This window comes from Aquarana catesbeiana, linkage group LG06 (genome assembly GCF_042186555.1).
Source record: "Aquarana catesbeiana isolate 2022-GZ linkage group LG06, ASM4218655v1, whole genome shotgun sequence".
Classification (NCBI taxonomy): domain Eukaryota; kingdom Metazoa; phylum Chordata; class Amphibia; order Anura; family Ranidae; genus Aquarana; species Aquarana catesbeiana.
Window position 1 is genome coordinate 47,324,502 of NC_133329.1, and position 25,019 is coordinate 47,349,520.

At 48.0% G+C, this 25,019-nt stretch overlaps 1 protein-coding gene across 1 annotated transcript in view; it reads right to left on the reverse strand.

Moving 5' to 3' along the window:
• LOC141148373 (uncharacterized) overlaps positions 1-25,019 on the reverse strand; it is a 397,492-nt gene that overhangs the window by 95,594 nt on the left and 276,879 nt on the right. The window contains exons 9-10 of the mRNA XM_073635792.1: positions 17,230-17,427; positions 9,580-9,777 (exon numbers count right to left, since the gene is read on the reverse strand). Of these exons, the coding sequence (XP_073491893.1) occupies positions 9,580-9,777; positions 17,230-17,427 (396 nt within the window). The remainder of the gene's footprint in view (positions 1-9,579; positions 9,778-17,229; positions 17,428-25,019) is intronic.

The following is a 25,019-nucleotide window of genomic DNA, read 5'->3' on the forward strand; positions in this document are numbered from 1 at the left end:
AGAGGAGAGGGACATATGCATTTGTCAAGTTGTGACAGTGGACTCACCAATTTTGCAGTCTCTTATGTCCTCCAATTGAATTTTTGGCCTGCTGCAGCTTTACATACACACCTAGCACCATGCTGTGTGTGTACATCAGGGGGTGGGGCTGCTAGTGTGGGCACAGCAGGGATTGGTCACTACAAGGGGTATTCAGCATCCTGGGGGCCTGTGCTGTTCACTCTGAATCCTGCTGTATCCAAAATCTCAGTTACAGGTGTGAGATATTGAGTGACACTGCAGGATCAGCACAGGCAGCTCCACAGGCATTTCCATACACTCAGGGAGGTTCAGGACAGGTGACACCCTACAGTCCAGCTGGAAGGCAAAAGTAGAACTGGTGCCCACTAGGGATGAGCCGAACACCCCCCGGTTCGGTTCGCACCAGAGCCTGCGAACGGACTGAAAATTCACACGAACGTTAGAACCCCATTGACGTCTATGGGACTCGAACGTTCAAAATCAAAAGTGCTCATTTTAAAGGCTAATTTGCATGGTATTGTCCTAAAAAGGGTTTGGGGACCCGGGTCCTATGCCCAGGGGACCTGTATCAATGCAAAAAAAACCTTTAAAAACGGCCGTTTTTTCGGGAGCAGTGATTTTAATGATGCTTAAAGTAAAAAAAAAAAAAAGTGAAATATTCCTTTAAATATCGTACCTGGGGGGTGTCTATAGTATGCCTGTAAAGTGGCGCGTGTTTCCCGTGTTTAGAACAGTCCCTGCACCAAATGTCATTTTTAAAGGAAAAAATCTCATTTAAAACTGCTTGCGGGTTTAATGTAATGTCGGGTCCTGGCAATATGGATGAAAACCAGTGAGACAAACGGCATGGGTACCCCCCAGTCCATTACCAGGCCCTTTGGGTCTTGTATGGATATTAAGGGGAACCCCGCACCCAAATTAAAATAAGGAAAGGTGTGGGGCCCCCAGGCCCTATATACTCTGAACAGCAGTATACAGGCGGTGCAAACAAGACAGGGACTGTAGGTTTGTTGATAAGTAGAATCTGTTTGTAATTTTGAACGGGTACATTTTTAACGTGTTTAGCTCCAGCCAAAAAATCTTTTTTAAGCTTTTTGGAAAACATAGGGAAGGGTTATCACCCCTGTGACATTTGTTTTGCTGTCTTTCCTCCTCTTCAGAAGATTTCACCTCACTTTTGTCCCAATGACAAATGTTTTTTGAAAATTTGGGTTTTTTTGTGGAACAAGGATTGGAAAGCATCAGTGGAAAGGAGAAATGTTTTTCCCATATTAACTCTTACAGGAGAGAATTTCCCTTCCTAGGGGTAGATTTCATCTCACTTCCTGTTGTCTCCTTCCGTTTGCAAGTAGGAGTCGTTTGTAAGTTAGATGTTTGAAAGTAGGGGCCTGCCCTATATACTCAGCAGAAATTTGGGCCTTAGGTGTTGTTGTGGCCACAACACTGTAAGCCCTCACAGGGCCCTGCTGTGAAATATTAGATCAAGAATTGTAATTACATGCCCCTGTTGAACAGGGGCAGAAAAACTGGGCCTTTGGTGGTGGTGGTGGTGGTGCTGGTGCCACAACACTGTAAGTCCTCACTCGCTCTTGGTGGGTGCAGAAATGGGCCCTGCTGTGAAATATTAGATCAAGAATTGTAATTACATGCCCCTGTTGAACAGGAGCTGAAAAATTAGGCCTTAGGCACTGGTGCTGGTGCCACAACACTGCAATCCCTCACAGACACTCTAGTTGGAACGCAGGAACGAGCCCTGCTGCAAAGTATTGCATCAAAAATTGTAATTACACGCCCCTGTTAAACAGGGGCAGAAAAATTGGGCCTTAGGCACTAGTGCTGGTGCCACAACACTGCAACCCCTCACAGACACTCTAGTTGGAAAGCAGGAACGAGCCCTGCTGCAAAGTATTGCATCAAAAATTGTAATTACACACCCCTGTTAAACAGGGGCAGAAAAATTGGGCCTTAGGCACTGGTGCCACAACACTGCAACCCCTTTACAGACACTCTAGTTGGAACACAGGAACGAGCCCTGCTGCAAAGTATTGCATCAAAAATTGTAATTACACGCCCCTGTTAAACAGGGGCAGAAAAATTGGGCCTTAGGCACTGGTGCTGGTGCCACAACACTGCAACCCCTCACAGACACTCTAGTTGGAACGCAGGAACGAGCCCTGCTGCAAAGTAATGCATCAAAAATTGTAATTACATGCCCCTGTTAAACAGGGGCAAAAAAATTGGGCCTTAGGCACTGGTGCTGGTGCCACAACACTGCAACCCCTTTACAGACACTCTAGTTGGAACACAGGAACGAGCCCTGCTGCAAAGTATTGCATCAAAAATTGTAATTACACGCCCCTGTTAAACAGGGGCTGAAAAATTGTGCCTTAGGCACTGGTGGTGACGCCCAGAACCAAAAATGTTCTTACAAGCTATCAGCGTGATCATTGAGAAGGAAGAGGATTATTACTCAGGGATAGTCACTCAGCATCAGCATAGGCAGTCTTTGAAGGGATCTGAGATTTCAAAAAAAATTATTCGGTTACATCAGCATCAGGTGCTTGGTAGCTGGTGGTGATCCAAGACTGATTCATTTTTATGAAGGTCAGTCGATCGACCGAGTCGGTGGACAGACGCACCCTGTGACCGGTTACCACGCCTCCAGCAGCACTGAATGTGCGTTCCGAAAGAACGCTGGATGCAGGACAGGCCAGTAGCTCAATTGCATACTGTGCAAGCTCTGGCCAGTGATCCATCCTCAAGACCCAGTAACCCAGAGGATTTTCGGTGGGAAAGGTGTCCAAATCTGATCTTGCCCCTAGGTATTCCTGCACCATGTAAAACAGACGCTGGCAATGGTTGCTGGAACCGATCATACCTTGGGGCTGCGGAAGAAAAAATTGTCTGAACGCATCGGTCAGACGGCCACCTTCTCCACCACTCCTTCTTTGACTGACCGAAGCCTCAGCAACACGTTGTCCAGAAACAGGTTACAAACTCCTGGGAGTCTCTGGGAATGCGTTGCACAGACCTTTCTGCAAGGCCTCCCAAAGATGTTTCATCCTCTGCTCCCTCTGCGATGGCAAGATAAGGTCCGCAACCTTACCCTTGTAACGTGGATCAAGGAGGGTTGCCAGCCAGTATTGGTCCTTCTCCTTGATACCACGAATACGAGGATTCTTATGCAGGCTTTGCAGGATCAGGAAGGCCATGCAGCGTAGGTTTGCTGAGGCATTCGGTCCGGAGTCCTCTGGGTCACTAAGGACGACATGGTCCGCAGCCACCTCCTCCAAGCCACGTACAAGTCCATGTGTTTCTTGGGACTGATCCCTTAAAGACTGCTGCTGATGCTGAGTGCCAGGCTCCACCTCCATACTGACACAATCTTCCTCCTCCTCCTCCTCCTCGTCCTCTTCCTGTGTGATCGGCGGGCATGCAGGAACACTGTCTGGATAAAGGGGGCCTTGAGAGCTAAGGAAGTCCTCCTCTTCCTGCCTCTGTTCTGCCTCAAGTGCCCTGTCCATTATTCCACGCAGCGTGTGCTCCAACAGGTGGACAAGGGGGACAGTGTCACTGATGCATGCACTGTCACTGCTCACCATCCTCGTGGCCTCCTCAAATGGTGACAGGGCAGTGCATGAATCCCTGTTCATGGCCCACTGGCGTGGGGAAAAAACCAAGCTCCCCTGACCCTGTCCTGGTGCCATAGTCGCACAGGTACTCATTGATGGCCCTCTGCTGCGTGTGCAGCCGCTGCAGCATGGCCAACGTTGAGTTCCATCTGGTGGGCATGTCACAGATTAGGCGGTTCTTGGGCAGGTTAAACTCCTTTTGGAGGTCCGTCAGCCGAGCACTGGCATTATATGACCGGCGGAAATGCACACAGACTTTCCTGGCCTGCCTTAGGACATCCTGTATGCCCGGGTACCTGCCCAAGAACCTCTGCCCCACCAAGTTAAGGACGTGAGCCAAACAGGGCACATGGGTCATTTGTCCCTGTCAGAGGGCAGAGAGGAGGTTGGTGCCATTGTCGCAAACCACCATTCCTGCCTTAAGTTGGCGTGGCGTCAACCACCTCTGAACCTGCCCCTGCAGAGCTGACAGAACCTCTGCCCCAGTGTGGCTCCTGTCCCCCAAGCACACCAGCTCAAGCACCGCATGGCATCTTTTGGCCTGCGTACTTGCGTAGCCCCTTGAACGACTACGGAGCACTGCTGGTTCCGAGGACAAAGCACAGGAAGAGGCCATGGAGGAAGAAGAAGAGGAGGGGGTGGAGGAGAGAGGTGTGTCACAATCATTAGCATTTTGGAGGCGTGGTGGTGGAACAACCTCCAACACTACTGCACCTTGTCCTGCATCCTTCCCAGCTGCCAGCAGAGTCACCCAATGCGCCGTGAAACTTAGGTAACGTCCCTGTCCATGCCTGCTGGACCATGAGTCAGCAGTAATATGCACCTTACCGCTGACCGCCCTGTCCAGCTAGGCATGGACATTGCCTTCCACATGCCGGTAGAGAGCCGGAATCGCCTTCCGTGAGAAAAAGTGGCGTTTGGGTACCTGCCACTGAGGAACCGCACATTCCACAAACTCACGGAAGGGGGCAGAGTCTACCAACTGAAAAGGCAGCAGTTGAAGTGCTAGCAATTTTGCCAAGCTAGCATTCAACCGCTGGGCATGTGATGGCTGGGAGCAAACTTCTTTCGGCGGTGTAGCAGCTGGGGCAGGGAAATTTGCCTGGTACAATCTGACGTTGGTGTAGCAAAAGCAGATTGCCCACAAGTACTTGGCTGTGACACACCTAATTCTGCACCTTCATTCCTCTCAGTGCAGGTCTCAGAAAGGACTAAAGGTCTAGTGGAGTTGGAAATCTCAGCTGATGAGGAGCAAGGAGAGGTCCTCTTTGTTCTTTGGTGTGGGTCTTTTAGATACGCTTGCCAACGAACTGCATGGCAGGTCAACATATGTCTGGTCAAGCATGTGGTACCCAAGCGGGAGATGTTTTGGCCACGCGAGATACGCTTGAGACATATGTTTCAAATAGCAGCGGTGCGATCTGATGCACTCGTCTCAAAAAAGGCCCACATCAAAGAACTTTTTGAATAACGTGCAGAGACTGCAGCGCCCTGCACATGTGGAGCTTTGGGGTGTGATGCAGTCAATGTGCTGCCCTTAGGCTGGCCCCTGGAGGGTATCCTGCCTCTTTGGTGATGTGCCGCCTCCTCCTCCTCCTCTCTCCTATCAGGCACCCACGTTGAGTCAGTGACCTCATCATCCCCTCCCTCCTCATCACTGGAGCAAACCTGGCAGTATGCTGCAGCAGGGGGAGCATGACTGCCAGATTGCTGTCCTTCTTGGGCACCCCCTCTGTCCGTGCTCATGTTACTGCCTTCATCGAGCTCAGTATCATCATCAGAGCCTTCCAAATGCTGGGCATCCTCCTGGAGCATGTACCCAACACTGTGGTCAAACAGTTCGAGGGACTCCTCAGGAGGACATGGTGGGGCTAGGGAAGGAGTCACTGATGACATTGAGCCAAGGGAAGAGGCCGCTGCTTTGCCAGACAAAGTACCCTGGGCATGGGTGAGAGAGGATGAGGAGGATGAGGACGGCTTGGTCATCCACTCGACCAAGTCTTCCGCATGTTGCGGCTCAACACGGCCAGCTGCCGAAAAAAAGGCCAAGCGTGTCCCACGGCCACGTGCTGATGAGGATGCACCGTCTCCACGACCAGCACTAGACACAGAGCCTGCTTGCCCTCTCTTATTGGCTTGTGACTGTCTGCCTCTCCTTCTTGGCCTTCCAGACATACTAATGGCCTGTAGCTGCACTAAGCTGGGATATATATATATATATATATATATATATATATATATATATATATATATATATATATATATATATATGTACTGATACTGCAGCTAGCAAAATCAACTGCCTGCCTACTACTATGAGAACACCACCAACCTTCTACAGGTAGCTTTAGCTGAACACTGTGAGGTGGATGCACCCCACTAACTTGTAGGTTTAGCTGAACACTGTGAGCAGGACGCACCCCACTAACTTGTAGGTTTAGCTGAACACTGTGAGCAGGACGCACCCCACTAACTTGTAGGTTTAGCAGAACACTGTGAGCAGGACGCACTGCACTAACTGTAAATAGTTTAGCTGCCTGACTGTGGTACTAATAGGATCAAAAGAACACCAGCAATTTTCTTCATGTAGCTGTATATACTGTAACAAGACAAGCCTACCTGTCAGTAAGAAGATAACAGGAATGGATCTAGCTGAACACTGTGAGCAGGACGCACTGCACTAACTGTAAATAGTCTAGCTGCCTGACTGTGGTACGAATAGGATCAAAAGAACACCAGCAATTTTCTTCAGGTAGCTGTATATACTGTAACAAGATAAGCCTGCCTGTCAGTAAGAAGATAACAGGAACAGATCTAGCTGAACACTGTGAGTAGGACGCACCCCACTAACTTGTAGGTTTCGCGGAACACTGTGAGGTGGACGCACCCCACTAACTTGTAGGTTTAGCTGAACACTGTGAGCAGGACGCACCCCACTAACTTGTAGTTTTAGCTGAACACTGTGAGCAGGACGCACTGCACTAACTGTAAATAGTCTAGCTGCCTGACTGTGGTACTAATAGGATCAAAAGAACACCAGCAATTTTCTTCAGGTAGCTGTATATACTGTAACAAGACAAGCCTGCCTGTCAGTAAGAAGATAACAGGAACGGATCTAGCTGAACACTGTGAGCAGGACGCACTGCACTAACTGTAAATAGTCTAGCTGCCTGACTGTTGTACTAATAGGATCAAAAGAACACCAGTAATTTTCTTCAGGTAGCTGTAAATACTGTAACAAGACAAGCCTGCCTGTCAGTAAGAAAACAGGAATGGATCTAGCTGAACACTGTGAGCAGGACGCACTGCACTAACTGTAAATAGTCTAGCTGCCTGACTGTTGTACTAATAGGATCAAAAGAACACCAGTAATTTTCTTCAGGTAGCTGTAAATACTGTAACAAGACAAGCCTGCCTGTCAGTAGGAAGATAACAGGAACGGATCTAGCTAAACTGAATACAGTGTATATATATATATATATATATATATATATATATGCAACACCTGGGATGCATATATATACACAATACACTGTAAGTGCAGCTAACTGACTGACTGTTCTGCCTAATCTATCTAACTCAAATCAAATGTCACTGTCTGTCTCTCTCTCTCTCTCAATGAACGCCGGAACACACACTACACAGGGCCGCCGTGCAGGCGGCCTTATATAGTGTGGGGCGTGTACTAAATCCCCTGAGCCATAATTGGCCAAAGCCTCCTTGGCTTTGGCCAATTATGGCTCTCTGTTCAGGCGGCGCTGTGATTGGCCAAGCATGCGGGTCATAGTGCATGCTTGGCCAATCATCAGCCAGCAATGAACTACGATGCCGCAGTGAATTATGGGCCGTGACACGCCACACGAATTTGGCACGAACGGCCCATATCGTTCGCAATTCGGCAAACGACTGAACAGCCGATGTTCGAGTCGAACATGGGTTCGACTCGAACACGAAGCTCATCCCTAGTGCCCACTCAGCCTGACTCCCAAGCCCAGCTGCCCCGGTGCTAGTAGTCTATTGTCCGCCCTTCACCTTTGGGCAAAAAGTGTAAAGAGGGTTCATCAGACCACATACACCCCTCTTTCCCATTTCCATGGCTAGTATTCTTCTAGACATCAATGCACAGCACTTGGTTTCCCAGTTAGGCTTACAGGTTTAAAACAAAATCGTCCTTACTCTTGTCTTCACTACGTTTTTTTTTTTTCAATCAATAATGTTTATTCAATTTTGAATATACAAAAGAGTGAACAGTATTTGGCATACTACAACAGGTATCATAGACTGTGATAAAAAAAATGATAACAACTATCAAGGTAGCACATTAACTTACAGTTACATCACATATGTTTAGTTCGTAGGGGTTGTACCTTGTGCAGGAGGCACTGTCTTCCTCCACCCGTCACCCCCATGGGAGATTGCTGTGACTTGGCGGAGGTGCAGTCCCTACAAGTCAATACTAATTTATCTACCAGTATTTTATTCATGTTATCAACTAAACCCACAAACAAAACCAAGGATAAGGAAATGCCAGTGTCTTTGCCGGTATAAAGGATTTTGTATCCATTTAAGACTCGCCTTCACTACGTTTTCATTGAATTAATACAGAATACCGATTTTGTTCTCTGTAAGTCCACCATGACTTACTATACCGTTTCCACGGGTGCTGCATACAAATAAACCTTGTCACCCGCCCACAGCCTCTCAGCAAGAACAGAGCTCAAGACGGCACTCGTATCTCTGTGATTAAAATATAGAAATGTATTTGAGCTACAGAACCACATGGCTGGAAATAATAGCTTCCCACAGATTGAATTACTTCCCATATTCTTCATTTGGCAATCTAATGCATATTTTAAGTAACATTCCAAGCACAACCGTATTTACATTTCAACAGAACCTTAAAGGGTTTTTTTTTTTCTCCTTTCCTTTTATGTCCTGACTAGCCATGTGTGATAGGCAAAGGTTTCTAATTTATACCTATGTGAGGCCCCAGTAGGTGTCCTTGTCCCTTATTCTGTCTTTTCATGAGGCTAGTTGGAAGATGGATATGTTTAAGGCAGCACTGAGATGCATGGTCATTCTGTGCAGTCTTTCACCTTACAGCAGCTCCGAAGAACGGAGCTGCCGACGTGACAACGTCACTTCCGGGTACTTCCTGCAAAGATCAACAGATCAATGGAATTTCATCATCATGTAATACCAAGGATCTACTTTTGAAGGAAGGGTATATTGTTGTTGGATGCTGGAGGGTCTAGTGGTGCTGGCTGCTGGGAGATCTAAGTTGCTAATAGGGGGTCTATTGTTGCTCAGGTGGATCTATTGTTGCTGGGGAGGTCTATGGTTGTTGGTGGGAATTACTGTTGAGGGAGAGGTCTATAGTTGCTGTGTGCTGGAGTCTCTATTGATGCTGACTACTGGAAGAGCTAAATTGTTGGCAGCGGTCTTTTGTTGCTCTGGTAGGTCTATTGTTGGTGGGGAGGTCTATTGTTGCTGGGGGCAATCGTGGCTAGGGGGGACTACTGTTTAGGGAGAGGTCTATTGTTGCTGTGTGCCGGAGACTCTATTGATGCTGGCTGTTGGGAGATCGAAATTGCTGGCAGGGGTCTTTTGTTGCTCAGGTGGATCTGTTGTTTCTGGGGGGTATTTTGCTGCAGGGCATCTATTTTTGCTGGGGAAGTCTATTGTTGCTGGCTGCAGGGGATATATTTTACTGCCTTTCTTGGTATCATTAACAAATTCCATACAAATTGCCTCACAAAATGATACTTGGTTCTGTATGGGTTAGTACTGAGAGGTGGGTAGAGGGTGGGACAAAGGAACGGTGCTTAGAGGTGGGAAAGGGGCAGAGACAAGGGGTAGAAGGGAAGGGAAGAGTACCTGCACCTATTTTCTGAGAAAAAAAGCCCTGCCAATATTTATCTGTTACCTTGACTTGGTTGTTTCTGGATTAGTCTGGTCTTTGTATTCACATTTGGTCCAGTGTTATGTAACTTTCCTGGAACATCTCCATCTTGTCTTATCATTTTCTTTGCTGGGATTCCAGAGCTTGATACAGAATTATCATTCGGTGTTGCACCTGTGGGACCCATACTGTGCGGCAGCATATCTTTCATGTCTGTAGAAGCTTTAAAAATTTGCATAAAGACACATTACCACATTGGAATGCCGAGTGACTTTTCAGCAACATCTAGATTCAAAAGATCTCATTAAAACAGTACCCCCCCAAAAATACAAATTAGAGATTTTCATTTCCTTTGACAGACCAAGCTGTCCAGACAAAGTAGCAGTTAAAGGGTTGAGACAAACCATTTACCACTGGCAGGGGTGCTTACAATATTCAGTATTTATTTATTGTATATGTAAAATCATTATCCCAAAAGGAAAAAAAACTGGTGCTGTAACTGCTTATAAAGGGTTAGATGGAGTTCAATTTTAGGGTAGGTTTAGAAATGCTCTTGGAAGCTCCAGAGGCTACTGACAGGCGGTGAGGAAGTGATGCGACACCTCATCACCACCTGTTTTGACCCCATTTTTGCTGACAAACGTGCTTCACCTGCATGCATTACACGCAGTTGCGGAGCATTTGTGATGCTTCCCTATTTAATTGAAAGTGCAGCGTTTGGCAGGCTTTCCGCTATATAGTGCATGAACATTGCCGCAGGTGCAAAGCATTGTGGCCACAGCATGTAAAAATCCTATCCGCTGCCCATTGCAGCATGGGGGAGGGCATCTGGGTAGTGGCAAAAACACAGCTCAACCATGCATTTTTTACATCCCCCCAAACTGCAAGTCTAAACAAGCCTTAATTTGTTAGTCCATTCCATCTAAACCTGCTAGTTTAACACTCCCCTCCTCCATTGACTGACAATGGAGCAACCAAAAAAAATTTTTTTTTTTTGCACTTTAGTCCTATGTTTGTGTAAATTATTATTTGCCAGTCATCCATGGGCGTCTGCAAGGGGGGGCAAGGGGGGTTAAGTGCCCCCCTGGAAGCGGGTATACAGATTGCAGCAAAGGCACAGCAAGCTGAGCCAGAGGGGGGAGCTGAAGCTGTCAGTGCTGCCCGGCTCTTATCACAAGATCTGCACACACGGATCCTCTTAGTCTCTGGGAGCTTCAGGCAGCTGTGTGGGGGCTGATGTCATTCTATGGAGCAGGAGCCTGGGAGGAAGGAATCTCTTATGCTGCTAAAGTTAGGTCAGTAAAAAGGGAGAATTTTACAGAAACTGACCTTTGGACCTTTGGGGGTCAAATGATTGTACTGTGCTGCTCAGCCCATGTGCAATGCAGTGCAGTGACCACCATGTGCAGTTCAGTGACCACCATGTGCAGTACAGTGACCATAATGTGCTGTATTGTGCCCACCATGTTCAGTGCAGTGACCACCATGTGCAGTGCAGTGACCACCATGTGCAGTGAAGTGACCACCATGTAAAGTATTGTGCCCACCATGTGCAGTGCAGTGACCACCATGTGATGTATTGTGCCCACCATGTGCAATGCAGTGAAGTGACCACCATGGGATGTATTGTGCCCATCATGTGCAGTGCAGTGAACATCATGTGATGTAGTGTGCCCATCATGTGCAGTGACCACCATGTGCAGTGCAGGGACCACCATGTGATGTATTGTGCCCACCATGTGCAGTGCAGTGACCTCCATGTGCAGTGAAGTGGCCACCATGGGATGTATTGTGCCCACCATTTGCAGTGCAGTGACCACCATGTAATGTATTGTGCCCGCCATGTGAAGTGCAGTGCCCACCATGTGATATAGTCCAACATCAACTGAAAAATCTCTAATGCGCTATGCAGAGGCCTAGATACCAATGTGTTGTATTTCCGTAGGGTGCTTAATGGATGGATATTGCACACCCCGCTGCCTCAGCCAACTAGAGAGAGTTCAAAGAACTAAAGCAAGGAAAGAAAGAGAAAGGCACGTGGCCTGGTACATTATCCTTGGTGAAATGTTTTATTAAAAAACAGAAGTAGGTGGAATACTCACATTTAGTAACTTGAATAACATCACATAATTCCTCTAAGAGGTCATAAAACAAAACCCATGTCTTATGGGATGGTGAGGTGGAGTGTTCGGTTGACGCATTTCGAGGATTTTTCCTCTTCCTCAGAGCCTTATGGAACCGAGTCTGGTCTGTATGTTTATAAGTAGTGGACTGGATGGATGGTATAGCCTTGGGGGAATAGTTCTCCTTCACTGTTACAATAGTCCTTACTCATCGCAGCACACCAACAGATGGTGTTGTTATGACCCTTCAACCTGATCTTGACCCATTGATAGGTGTCCAGATGAGGGCTGCACTGAACATGCAGTGCCTCGGGGTCCCCTGGGCTGGTGTAACACGCTGTGGACAGGGATGTTAGGGTGGTGATTAGGGATGGGCTTTATGTTTGGGTCAAACATTGGCTGTTCGCCTGTTCGCTGAATAGCAAACAATTTGGGGTGTTCGCGGCAAATTCAAAAGCCACAGAACACCCTTTAAAAGTCTATGGGAGAAATCAAAAGTGCTAATTTTAAAGGTTATTATGCAAGTTATTGTCATAAAAAGTGTTTGGGGACCTGGGTCCTGCCCCAGGGGAAATGTATCAATGCAAAAAAAGTTTTAAAAAGGGCCGTTTTTTCGGGAGCAGTGATTTTAATAATGCTTAAAGTGAAACAATAAAAGTGTAATATTCCTTTAAATTTCGTACCGGGGGGATGTCTATAGGAAGCCTGTAAAGTGGCTCATGTTTCCCGTGTTTAGAACAGTCTGACAGCAAAATGACATTTCTAAAGGAAAAAAAGTCATTTAAAACTACTCGCGGCTATAATGAATTGTCGGTCCCGGCAATACACATAAGGCCCCATGCACACTGGAGCTCATAAACGGCCGTTTTTTGGAGTTTGGGCATTTTTCTTTTAAAAGCCCATAAACTCCACTCTATGCTATCCTATGTGTCCATGCACACTTGGACGTTTATCAACAGTGGAGTTTATGGGCTGTTTTCTGAACGCCATAAAATCGCTTTCAAGAGTAGTACTGGAAACGCCAGACACCGATAAAAGGTGTTAAACGAGGGTTAACGCTGTAAAAAGAGCGTTAAGCTTTGTTCGGCGTTTCTCTGGCTCTATTTAAAATCAATGGTTCCCTATGGGAGCCCATTGATTTGAATAGAAGTCACACCACAAGTCGGATCATCATGATCCGACTTGTGGTGCGTCTTCTGTGCTGAGGATTAAGGGGAACCCCCGCCAAAATGAAAAAAATTATTGGCGTGGGGTTCCCCCCTCAGACAATACCAGGCCCTTCAGTCTGGTATGGATTTTAAAGGGAACCCCCTTCGCCGAAAAAACAGCGTGGGGGTCCCCCCAAAATTCATACCAAACCTTTATCTGAGCACGCAGCCTGGCTGGTCAGGAAAGAGGGTGGGGATGAGCAAGCACCCCCCCTCCTGAACCGTACCAGGCCGCATGCCCTCAACATGGGGGTAGGTGCTTTGAGGCAGGGGGGGGCTGCGCCCCCCACCCCAAAGCACCTTGTCCCCATGTTTATGAGGACAAGGGCCTCTTCCCAACAACCGTGGCCGTTGGTTGTCTGGGTCTGTGGGCGAGGGGCTTATCAGAATCTGGGAGCCCCCTTTAATAAGGGGGGCTCCCAGATCCTGGCCCCCCACCCTATGTGAATGAGTATGGGGTACATCGTACCCCTACCCATTCACCTGGAAAAAAAGACTTATATAGGCATGGGGCGTGGTCAGCGGGTGATGTCATCCGGTGTTCCCGCCCCTTATGACGTCACCGCCGGGCCATGATGGGGTGGTGACGCCATAAGGGAGGGGTCACCAGATGACATCACTCGGTGACCATGCCCCATGCCTGTATAAGTAGTTGCGCACTGCGTACACAGCATTACAGCAGGAGAGAGCGTCGTGTCAACATCGGAAGAAGACCGGAGAGAAGAAGACGACGGAGAAGACCGGACCAACGCTAGCAAAAGAGCGGGAAAAAGAGCAGAAGATAACGGAGGAGCCCGGCAGAAGGCACCGGAGAGCGGGAGAAAAACCGGAGAGCGTGGAGAAGAGTGCGGAGAAGAAGGAAGAGACCTCCCAAGTCAGAAGAGACTCCCGGAGCTGCCTAATAAATTACTTTAAAAACCTATGTAGTGTGTTTTATTTTTGAAACTTTTTTCAAGGTGAATGGGTAGGGGTAAGATGTACCCCATACTCATTCACATAGGGTGGGGGGCCAGAATCTGGGGGCCCCCTTATTAAAGGGGGCTCCCAGATTCCGATAAGCCCCCGCCCACAGACCCCGACAACCAAAGGCCAAGGTTGTCGGGAAGAGGCCCTTGTCCTCATCAACATGGGGACAAGGTGCTTTGGGGTGGGGGGGCGCAGGGCCCCCCTGCCCCGAAACACCTACCCCCCATGTTGAGGGCATGTGGCCTGGTACGGTTCAGGAGGGGGAGTGCTTGCTCATCCCCACCCCCTTTCCTGACCGTCAAGGCTGCATGCTCGGATAAGGTTTTGGTATGGATTTTTTCGGCGAAGAGGGTTCCCCTTAAAATCCATACCAGACCAAAAGGTCTGGTATCGTCTGAGGGGGGAACCCCACACCAGTTTTTTTTATTTTGGCGGGGTTCCCCTTCATACTCAGCAAACAATTCGCACCGCAAGTCGGATCATGATGATCCGACTTCTGGTGCGACTTCTATTCAAATTCAAATCAATGGGCTCCCATAGGGAACTTTGATTTTGAATAGAGGCTGAGAAACGCTGCTAAAAGCTAGCGCCACTGAACGTGCATTAACGGCAATGCAAAATGCTGATAAAATCACGTTTTTCAACCAGCATTTACTGCCAGCAATCTGGCGTCCAGAAACAGCTTTTTAGAGCTCCAATGTACATGGAGCCTAAAAGTTCATTGATAAAAATGCGTGGGGGTCCCCCCAAATTCCATACCAGGCCCTTCAGGTCTGGTATGGATATTAAGGGGAACCCCGTGCCAAAATAAAAAAAAATGGCATAGGGATCCCCCTCAAAATCCATACCAGACCATTCAGGTCTGGTATGGATTTTAAGGGGAACCCCGCACCAAAATTTAAAAAAAATGGTGTGGCCCCCCCCAAAAATCCATACCAGACCCTTATCCGAGCACGCAACCTGGCAGGCCCCCCCTCAACTGTACCAGGCCACATGCCCTCAACATTGGGAGGGTGCTTTGGGGTAGCTGCAGCTTTACATACACACCTATCTAGCACCATGCTGTGTGGGGCTGTTAGTGTGGGCACAGCAGGGATTGGTCACTACAAGGGGTCTTCAGCATCCTGGGGGCCTGTGCTGTTCACTCTGAATCCTGTTGTATCCAAAATCTCAGTCACAGGAGTGAGATATTGAGTGACACTGCAGGATCAGCACAGGCAGCTCCACAGGCAGCACAGTTCACTGTACACCCATCCAGCTTCCAGTCACGGAGTTCTGGCTGGGCTGTGGGTTGACCATGGAGGTGGAGCCGCTGAAATTTGGCAAAGGGCATTTCCATACACTCAGGGAGGTTCAGGACAGGTGACACCCTACAGTCCAGCTGGAAGGCAAAAGTAGAACTGGTGTCTGCTCAGCCCGACTCCCAAGCCCAGCTGCCCTGGTGCTAGTAATCTATTGTCCGCCCTTCACCTTTGGGCAAAAAGTGTAAAGAGGGTTCATCAGACCAAATACACCCCTCTTTCCCATTTCCGTGTCTAGTATTCTTCTAGACATCAATGCACAGCACTTGGTTTCCCAGTTAGGCTTACAGGTTTAACACAAAATCATCCTTACTCTTGTCTTCACTACGTTTTAATTGAATTATTACAGAATACCGATTTTGTTCTCTGTAAGTCACCCATGACTTACTATACCGTTCCCACGCGTGCTTCATACGAATAAACCTTGACACCCGCCCACAGCCTCTCAGCAAGAACAGAGCTCAAGACGGCACTCGTATCTCTGTGATTAAAATATAGAAATGTATTTGACCTATAGAACCACATGGCTGGAAATAATAGCCTCGCACGGATTGAATTACTTCCTATAATATTCATTTGGCAATCTAATGCATATTTTAAGTAACATTCCAAGCATGACCGTATTTACATTTCAACAGAAACTTAAAGGTTTTTTTTTCTCCTTTCCTTTTATGTCCTGACTAGCCATGTGTGATAGGCAAAGGTTTCTAATTTATACATACGTGAGGCCCCAGTAGGTGTCCTTGTCTATTATTCTATCTTTTCATGAGGCTAGTTGGAAGATGGGTACGTTTAAGGCAGCACTGAGATGCATGGTCATTCCGTGCAGTCTCTCACCTTACAGCAGCTCCGAAGAAAGGAGCTGCTGACGTGAAGACGTCACTTCCAGCTTTCGTCAGTTTCAGAAAACCCGGAAGTGACCTTGAGATCTTTAACAACAATGCTCCCGCCCATAGAATCACAGTGATTTTATGGGCGGAAGCTACTCGGCATTCTGTATTGCGCCGCAAGGCGGGTTAAGGGCCCACAAATGAATCGCCATGTCTGCAATCTCGTGATTGCATTGACGTGGCGCTTCCCATAGTGCACTGCATCCGGCGCAACAGTGCACTATGTTAAAGGATTGTTTTTTATTATTTCTTAAAGGGGCCGTTTTAAATTTTTTTTTGTGACTACAGGAGGGGGGTCGGCGCCTGGGCGCCCCCTATGGACGGGCCACCACTGCTGTCCAATCACCTGAAGATAGCTAAATATAACCATGTGGTAATGATTAACGAGCTTGGTCCTATACTGTACAACTAAAAATTGCACAGATCAACAGATCAATGGAATTTCATCATCATGTAATACCAGGGATCTACTTTTGAAGGAAGGGTATATTGTTGTTGGATGCTGGAGGGTCTAGTGGTGCTGGCTGCTGGGAGATCTAAGTTGCTAATAGGGGGTCTCTTGTTGCTCAGGTGGATCTATTGTTGCTGGGGAGGTCTATGGTTGCTGGTGGGAATTACTGTTGAGGGAGAGGTCTATAGTTGCTGTGTGCTGGAGTCTCTATTGATGCTGACTACTGGGAGAGCTAAATTGTTAGCAGCGGTCTTTTGTTGCTTTGGTAGGTCTACTGTTGGTGGGAAGGTCTATTGTTGCTGGGGGCAATCGTGGCTAGGGGGGACTACTGTTTAGGGTGAGGTCTATTGTTGCTGTGTGCCGGAGACTCTATTGATGCTGGCTGTTGGGAGATCGAAATTGCTGGCAGGGGTCTTTTGTCGCTCAGGTGGATCTATTGTTGCTGGGGGGTATTTTGCTGCAGGGCATCTATTATAGCTGGGGAAGTCTATTGTTGCTGGCTGCAGGGGATACATTTTACTGCCTTTCTTGGTATCATTAACAAATTTCATACAAATTGCCTCACAAAATGATACTTGGTTCTGTATGGGTTAGTACTGAGAGGTGGGTAGAGGGTGGGACAAAGGAACGGTGCTTAGAGGTGGGAAAGCGGCAGAGACAAGGGGTGGTTCAGAAGGGAGGAGTACCTGCACCTATTTTCTAAGAAAAAAAGCCCTGCCAATATTTATCTGTTACCTTGACTTGGTTGCTTCTGGATTAGTCTGGTATTTGTATTCACATTTGGTCCAGTGTTATGTAACTTTCCTGGAACATCTCCATCTCGTCTTATCATTTTCTTTGCTGGGATTCCAGAGCTTGATACAGAATTATCATTCGGTGTTGCACCTGTGGGACCCATACTGTGCGGCAGCATATCTTTCATGTCTGTAGAAGCTTTAAAAATTTGCATAAAGACACATTACCACATTGGAATGCCGAGTGACTTTTCAGCAACATCTAGATTCAAAAGATCTCATTAAAACAGTACCCCCCCAAAAATACAAATTAGAGATTTTCATTTCCTTTGACAGACCAAGCTGTCCAGACAAAGTAGCAGTTAAAGGGTTGAGACAAACCATTTACCACTGGCAGGGGTGCTTACAATATTCAGTATTTATTTATTGTATATGTAAAATCATTATCCCAAAAGGAAAAAAAACTGGTGCTGTAACTGCTTATAAAGGGTTAGATGGAGTTCAATTTTAGGGTAGGTTTAGAAATGCTCTTGGAGGCTCCAGAGGCTACTGACAGGCGGTGAGGAAGTGATGCGACACCTCATCACCACCTGTTTTGACCCCATTTTTGCTGACAAACGTGCTTCACCTGCATGCATTACACGCAGTTGCGGAGCATTTGTGACGCTTCCCTATTTAATTGAAAGTGCAGCGTTTGGCAGGCTTTCCGCTATATAGTGCATGAACATTGCCGCAGGTGCAAAGCATTGTGGCCACAGCATGTAAAAATCCCATCCGCTGCCCATTGCAGCATGGGGGAGGGCATCTGGGTAGTGGCAAAAACACAGCTCAACCATGCATTTTTTACATCCCCCCTAACTGCAAGTCTAAACAAGCCTTAATTTGTTAGTCCATTCCATCTAAACCTGCTAGTTTAACACTCCCCTCCCCAATTGACTGACAATGGAGCAACCAAAAAAAATTTTTTTTATTGCACTTTAGTCCTATGTTTGTGTAAATTATTATTTGCCAGTCATCCAAGGGCGTCTGCAAGGGGGGGCAAGGGGGGTCAAGTGCCCCCCTGGAAGCGGGTATACAGAGTGCAGCAAAGGCACAGCGAGCTGAGCCAGAGGGGGGAGCTGAAGCTGTCAGTGCTGCCCGGCTCTTATCACAAGATTTGCACACACAGATCCTCTTAGTCTCTGGGAGCTTCAGGCAGCTGTGTGGGGGCTGATGTCATTCTATGGAGCAGGAGCCTGGGAGGAAGGAATCTCTCATGCTGCTAAAGTTAGGTCAGTAAACAGGGAGAATTTTACAGAAACTGACCTTTGGACCTTTGGGGGTCAAATTATTGTAATGTGCTGCTCAGCCCATGTGCAATACAGTGCAGTGACCACCATGTGCAGTGCAGTGACCACCATGTGCAGTACAGTGACCATAATGTTCTGTATTGTGCCCACCATGTTCAGTGCAGTGACCACCATGTGCAGTGCAGTGACCACCATGTGCAGTGAAGTGACCACCATGTAAAGTATTGTGCCCACCATGTGCAGTGCAGTGACCACCATGTGATGTATTGTGCCCACCATGTGCAGTGCAGTGACCACCATGTGATGTATTGTGCCCACCATGTGCAATGCAGTGAAGTGACCACCATGGGATGTATTGTGCCCATCATGTGCAGTGCAGTGACCAACATGTGATGTATTGTGCCCACCATGTGCAGTGCAGTGACCATCATGTGATGTAGTGTGCCCACCATGTGCAGCGACCACCATGTGCAGTGAAGTGACCACCATGTGATGTATTGTGCCCACCATCTGCAGTGCAGTGACCACCATGTGATGTATTGTGCCCACCATGTGCAGTGCAGTGACCTCCATGTGCAGTGAAGTGGCCACCATGGGATGTATTGTGCCCACCATTTGCAGTGCAGTGACCACCATGTAATGTATTGTGCCCGCCATGTGAAGTGCAGTGCCCACCATGTGATATAGTCCAACATCAACTGAAAAATCTCTAATGCGCTATGCAGAGGCCTAGATACCAATGTGTTGTATTTCCGTAGGGTGCTTAATGGATGGATATTGCACACCCAACTGCCTCAGCCAACTAGAGAGAGTTCAAAGAACTAAAGCAAGGAAAGAAAGAGAAAGGCACGTGGCCTGGTACATTATCCTTGGTGAAACATTTTATTAAAAAACAGAAGTAGGTGAAATACTCACATTTAGTAACTTGAATAACATCACATAATTCCTCTAAGAGGTCATAAAACAAAACCCATGTCTTATGGGATGGTGAGGTGGAGTGTTCGGCTGACGCATTTCGAGGATTTTTCCTCTTCCTCAGAGCCTTATGGAACCGAGTCTGGTCTGTATGTTTATAAGTAGTGGACTGGATGGATGGTATAGCCTTGGGGGAATAGTCCTCCTTCACTGTTACAATAGTCCTTACTCATTGCAGCACACCAACAGATGGTGTTGTTATGACCCTTCAACCTGATCTTGACCCATTGATAGGTGTCCAGATGAGGGCTGCACTGGATATGCAGTGCCTCGGGGTCCCCTGGGCTGGTGTAACACGCTGTGGACAGGGATGTTAGGATGGTGATTAGAGATGGGCTTTATGTTTGGGTCAAACATTGGCTGTTCGCCTGTTTGCTGAATAGCGAACAATTTGGGGTGTTCGCGGCAAATTCAAAAGCCACAGAACACCCTTTAAAAGTCTATGGGAGAAATCAAAAGTGCTAATTTTAAAGGTTAATATGCAAGTTATTGTCATAAAAAGTGTTTGGGGACCTGGGTACTGCCCCAGGGGACATGGATCAATGCAAAAAAAGTTTTAATAAGGGCCGTTTTTTCGGGAGCAGTGATTTGAATAATGCTTAAAGTGAAACAATAAAAGTGTAATATTCCTTTAAATTTCGTACCGGGGGGATGTCTATAGTATGCCTGTAAAGTGGCTCATGTTTCCCGTGTTTAGAACAGTCTGACAGCAAAATTACATTTCTAAAGGAAAAAAAGTAATTTAAAACTACTCGCAGCTATAATGAATTGTCGGTCCCGGCAATACACATAAGGCCCCATGCACACTGGAGCTCATAAACGGCCGTTTTTTGGAGTTTGGGCATTTTTTTTTAAAAGCCCATAAACTCAACTCTATGCTATCCTATGTGTCCATGCACACTTGGACGTTTATCAACAGTGGAGTTTATGGGCTGTTTTCTGAACGCCATAAAATTGCTTTCAAGAGTAGTACTTGAAACGCCAGACACCGATAAAAGGTGTTAAACGAGGGTTAATGCTGTAAAAAGAGCGTTAAGCTTTGTTCGGCGTTTCTCTGGCTCTATTTAAAATCAATGGTTCCCTATGGGAGCCCATTGATTTGAATAGAAGTCACACCACAAGTCGGATCATCATGATCCGACTTGTGCTGCATCTTCTGTGCTGAGGATTAAGGGGAACCCCCGCCAAAATGAAAAAAATAATTGGCGTGGGGTTCCCCCCTCAGACAATACCAGGCCCTTCAGTCTGGTATGGATTTTAAAGGGAACCCCATTCGCCGAAAAAACGGCGTGGGGGTCCTCCCAAAATTCATACCAAACCTTTATCTGAGCACGCAGCCTGGTTGGTCAGGAAAGAGGGTGGGGATGAGCAAGCGCCCCCCCTCCTGAACCGTACCAGGCCGCATGCCCTCAACATGGGGGGTAGGTGCTTTGAGGCAGGTGGGTGCTGCGCCCCCCACCCCAAAGCACCTTGTCCCCATGTTGATGAGGACAAGGGCCTCTTTCCAACAACCCTGGCCGTTGGTTGTCTGGGTCTGCGGGCGAGGGGCTTATCAGAATCTGGGAGCCCCCTTTAATAAGGGGGGCTCCCAGATCCCGGCCCCCCACCCTATGTGAATGAGTATGGGGTACATCGTACCCCTACCCATTCACCTGGAAAAAAAGACTTATATAGGCATGGGGCGTGGTCAGCGGGTGATGTCATCCGGTGTCCCCGCCCCTTATGACGTCACCGCCGGGGCATGATGGGGTGGTGACGCCATAAGGGCGGGGTCAGCAGATGACGTCACTCGGTGACCACGCCCCATGCCTGTATAAGTAGTTGCGCACTGCGTACACAGCATTACAGCGGGAGAGAGCGTCGTGTCAACATCAGAAGAAGACCGGAGGGAAGAAGACGACGGAGAAGACAGGGCCAACGCTAGCAAAAGAGCAGGCAAAAGAGCAGAAGATAGCGGAGGAGCCCGGCAGAAGGCACCAGAGAGTGGGAGGAGAACCGGAGAGCGTGGAGAAGAGGCCGGAGAGTGTGAAGAAGAAGGAAGAGACCTCCCAAGTCGGAAGAGACCCCCGGAGCTGCCTAATAAATTACTTTAAAAACCTATGTAGTATGTTTTATTTTTGTCACTTTTTTGCAAGGTGAATGGGTAGGGGTAAGATGTACCCATACTCATTCACATAGGGTGGAGGGCAAGAATCTGGGGGCCCCCTTATTAAAGGGGCTCCCAGATTCCGATAAGCACCCCGCCCGCAGACCCCGACAACCAAAGGCCAGGGTTGTCGGGAAGAGGCCCTTGTCCTCATCAACATGGGGACAAGGTGCTTTGGGGTGGGGGGGCGCAGGGCCCCCCTGCCCCGAAACACCTACCCCCCATGTTGAGGGCATGTGGCCTGGTACGGTTCAGGAGGGGGGGTGCTCGCTCATCCCCACCCCCTTTCCTGACCGGCAAGGCTGCATGCTCGGATAAGGGTCTGGTATGGATTTTTTCGGCGAAGACGGTTCCCCTTAAAATCCATACCAGACCGAAAGGTCTGGTATCGTCTGAGGGGGGGAAACCCCACACCAGTTTTTTTATTTTGGCAGGGTTCCCCTTCATACTCAGCAAACAATTCGCACCGCAAGTCGGATCATGATGAGTCCGGTATGGACTCCATACCAAACCTGAATCACCATTCAGGTCTGGTATGGATTTTAAGGGGAACCCCGCGCCAAAATAAAAAAAAATGGTGTGGGGTCCCCCCAAAAAATCCATACCAGACCCTTATCCGAGCACGCAACCTGGCAGGCCCCCCCTCAACTGTACCAGGCCACGTGCCCTCAACATTGGGAGGGTGCTTTGGGGTAGCTGCAGCTTTACATACACACTTATCTAGCACCATGCTGTGTGTGTACATCAGGGGGTGGGGCTGCTAGTGTGGGCACAGCAGGGATTGGTCACTACAAGGGGTCTTCAGCATCCTGGGGGCCTGTGCTGTTCACTCTGAATCCTACTGTATCCAAAATCTCAGTCACAGGAGTGAGATATTGTGACACTGCAGGATCAGCACAGGCAGCTCCACAGGCAGCACAGTTCACTGTACACCCATCCAGCTTCCAGTCACGGAGTTCTGACTGGGCTGTGGGTTGACCATGGAGATGGAGCCGCCGAAATTCGGCAAAGGGCATTTCCATACACTCAGGGAGGTTCAGGACAGGTGACACCCTACAGTCCAGCTGGAAGGCAAAAGTAGAACTGGTGCCCACTCAGCCCGACTCCCAAGCCCAGCTGCCCCGGTGCTAGTAGTCTATTGTCCGCCCTTCACCTTTGGGCAAAAAGTGTAAAGAGGGTTCATCAGACCACATACACCCCTCTTTCCCATTTCCGTGTCTAGTATTCTTCTAGACATCAATGCACAGGACTTCCCAGTTAGGCTTACAGGTTTAACACAAAATCATCCTTACTCTTGTCTTCACTACGTTTTCATTGAATTATTACAGAATACCGATTTTGTTCTCTGTAAGTCACCCATGACTTACTATACCGTTCCCACGCGTGCTTCATACAAATAAACCTTGACACCCGCCCACAGTCTCTCAGCAAGAACAGAGCTCAAGACGGCACTCATATCTCTGTGATTAAAATATAGAAATGTATTTGACCTATAGAACCACATGGCTGGAAATAATAGCCTTGCACGGATTGAAATACTTCCTATAATATTCATTTGGCAATCTAATGCATATTTTAAGTAACATTCCAAGCACGACCGTATTTACATTTCAACAGAAACTTAAAGGTTTTTTTTTTCTCCTTTCCTTTTATGTCCTGACTAGCCATGTGTGATAGGCAAAGGTTTCTAATTGATACCTACGTGAGGCCCCAGTAGGTGTCCTTGTCCCTTATTCTATCTTTTCATGAGGCTAGTTGGAAGATGGGTACGTTTAAGGCAGCACTGAGATGCATGGTCATTCCGTGCAGTCTCTCACCTTACAGCAGCTCCGAAGAACGGAGCTGCCGACGTGACGACGTCACTTCCGGCTTTCGTCAGTTTCAGAAAACCCGGAAGTGACCTTTAACAACAATGCTCCCGCCCATAGAATCACAGTGATTTTATGGGCGGAAGCTACTCGGCATTCTGTATTGCGCCGCAGGGCGGGTTAAAGGCCTGCAAATGAATCACCATGTCTGCAATCTCGTGATTGCATTGACGTGGCGCTTCCCATAGTGCACTGCATCCGGCGCAACAGTGCACTATGGGAAGGTTTGTTAAAGGATTGTTTTTTATTATTTCTTAAAGGGGCCGTTTTAAATTTTTTTTTTTTGTGACTACAGGAGGGGGTCGGCACCTGGCGCCCCCTATAGACGGGCCACCACTGCTGTCCAATCACCTGAAGATAGCTAAATATAACCATGTGGTAATGATTAACGAGCTTGGTCCTGTACTGTACAACTAAAAATTGCACAGATCAACAGATCAATGGAATTTCATCATCATGTAATACCAGGGATCTACTTTTGAAGGAAGGGTATATTGTTGTTGGATGCTGGAGGGTCTAGTGGTGCTGGCTGCTGGGAGATCTAAGTTGCTAACAGGGGGTCTCTTGTTGCTCAGGTGGATTTATTGTTGCTGGGGAGGTCTATGGTTGCTGGTGGGAATTACTGTTGAGGGAGAGGTCTATAGTTGCTGTGTGCTGGAGTCTCTATTGATGCTGACTACTGGGAGAGCTAAATTGTTAGCAGCGGTCTTTTGATGCTCTGGTAGGTCTATTGTTGGTGGGAAGGTCTATTGTTGCTGGGGGCAATCGTGGTTAGGGGGACTACAGTTTAGGGAGAGGTCTATTGTTGCTGTGTTCCGGAGACTCTATTGATTCTGGCTGTTGAGAGATCGAAATTGCTGGCAGGGGTCTTTTGTTGCTCAGGTGGATCTATTGTTGCTGGGGGGTATTTTGCTGCAGGGCATCTATTATTGCTGGGGAAGTCTATTGTTGCAGGCTGCAGGGGATACATTTTACTGCCTTTCTTGGTATCATTAACCACTTGCCGACCTCCTCACGCCTATATACGTGAGCAGAGCGGCACGGGCAGGCAAAATCACGTACCTGAAACGTGATTGCCTTCCCGCGGGTGGGGGGTCCGATCGGACCCCCCCCCGGTGCCAGCTGCGGTCGGCATTTGGTTGGGAGCGATGACAGACGAGGGGGAGGCCATCCGATCGTGGCCCCCCCCTCGCGATCGCTCCCAGCCAATGAGAAACATCCCCTACCTCTGTATAGTACACAGAGGCAGAGGATGTGATGTCATCTCTCCTCGGTCTGGCAGTTTCCGTTCCAGCGCCGAGGAGAGATGTCATGTAAGTGCACAACACTCACACACAACACAGTAGAACATGCCAGGCACACATTACACCCCGATCCCCCCCCCGATTGCCCCCCGATCCCCCCCCCAATCACCCCCCCCCTGTCACAAACTGACACCAAGCAGGTTTTTTTTTTTTTTTTTTTTTTTTTTCTTGATTACTGCATAGTGTCAGTTTGTGACAGTTAGCAGTGG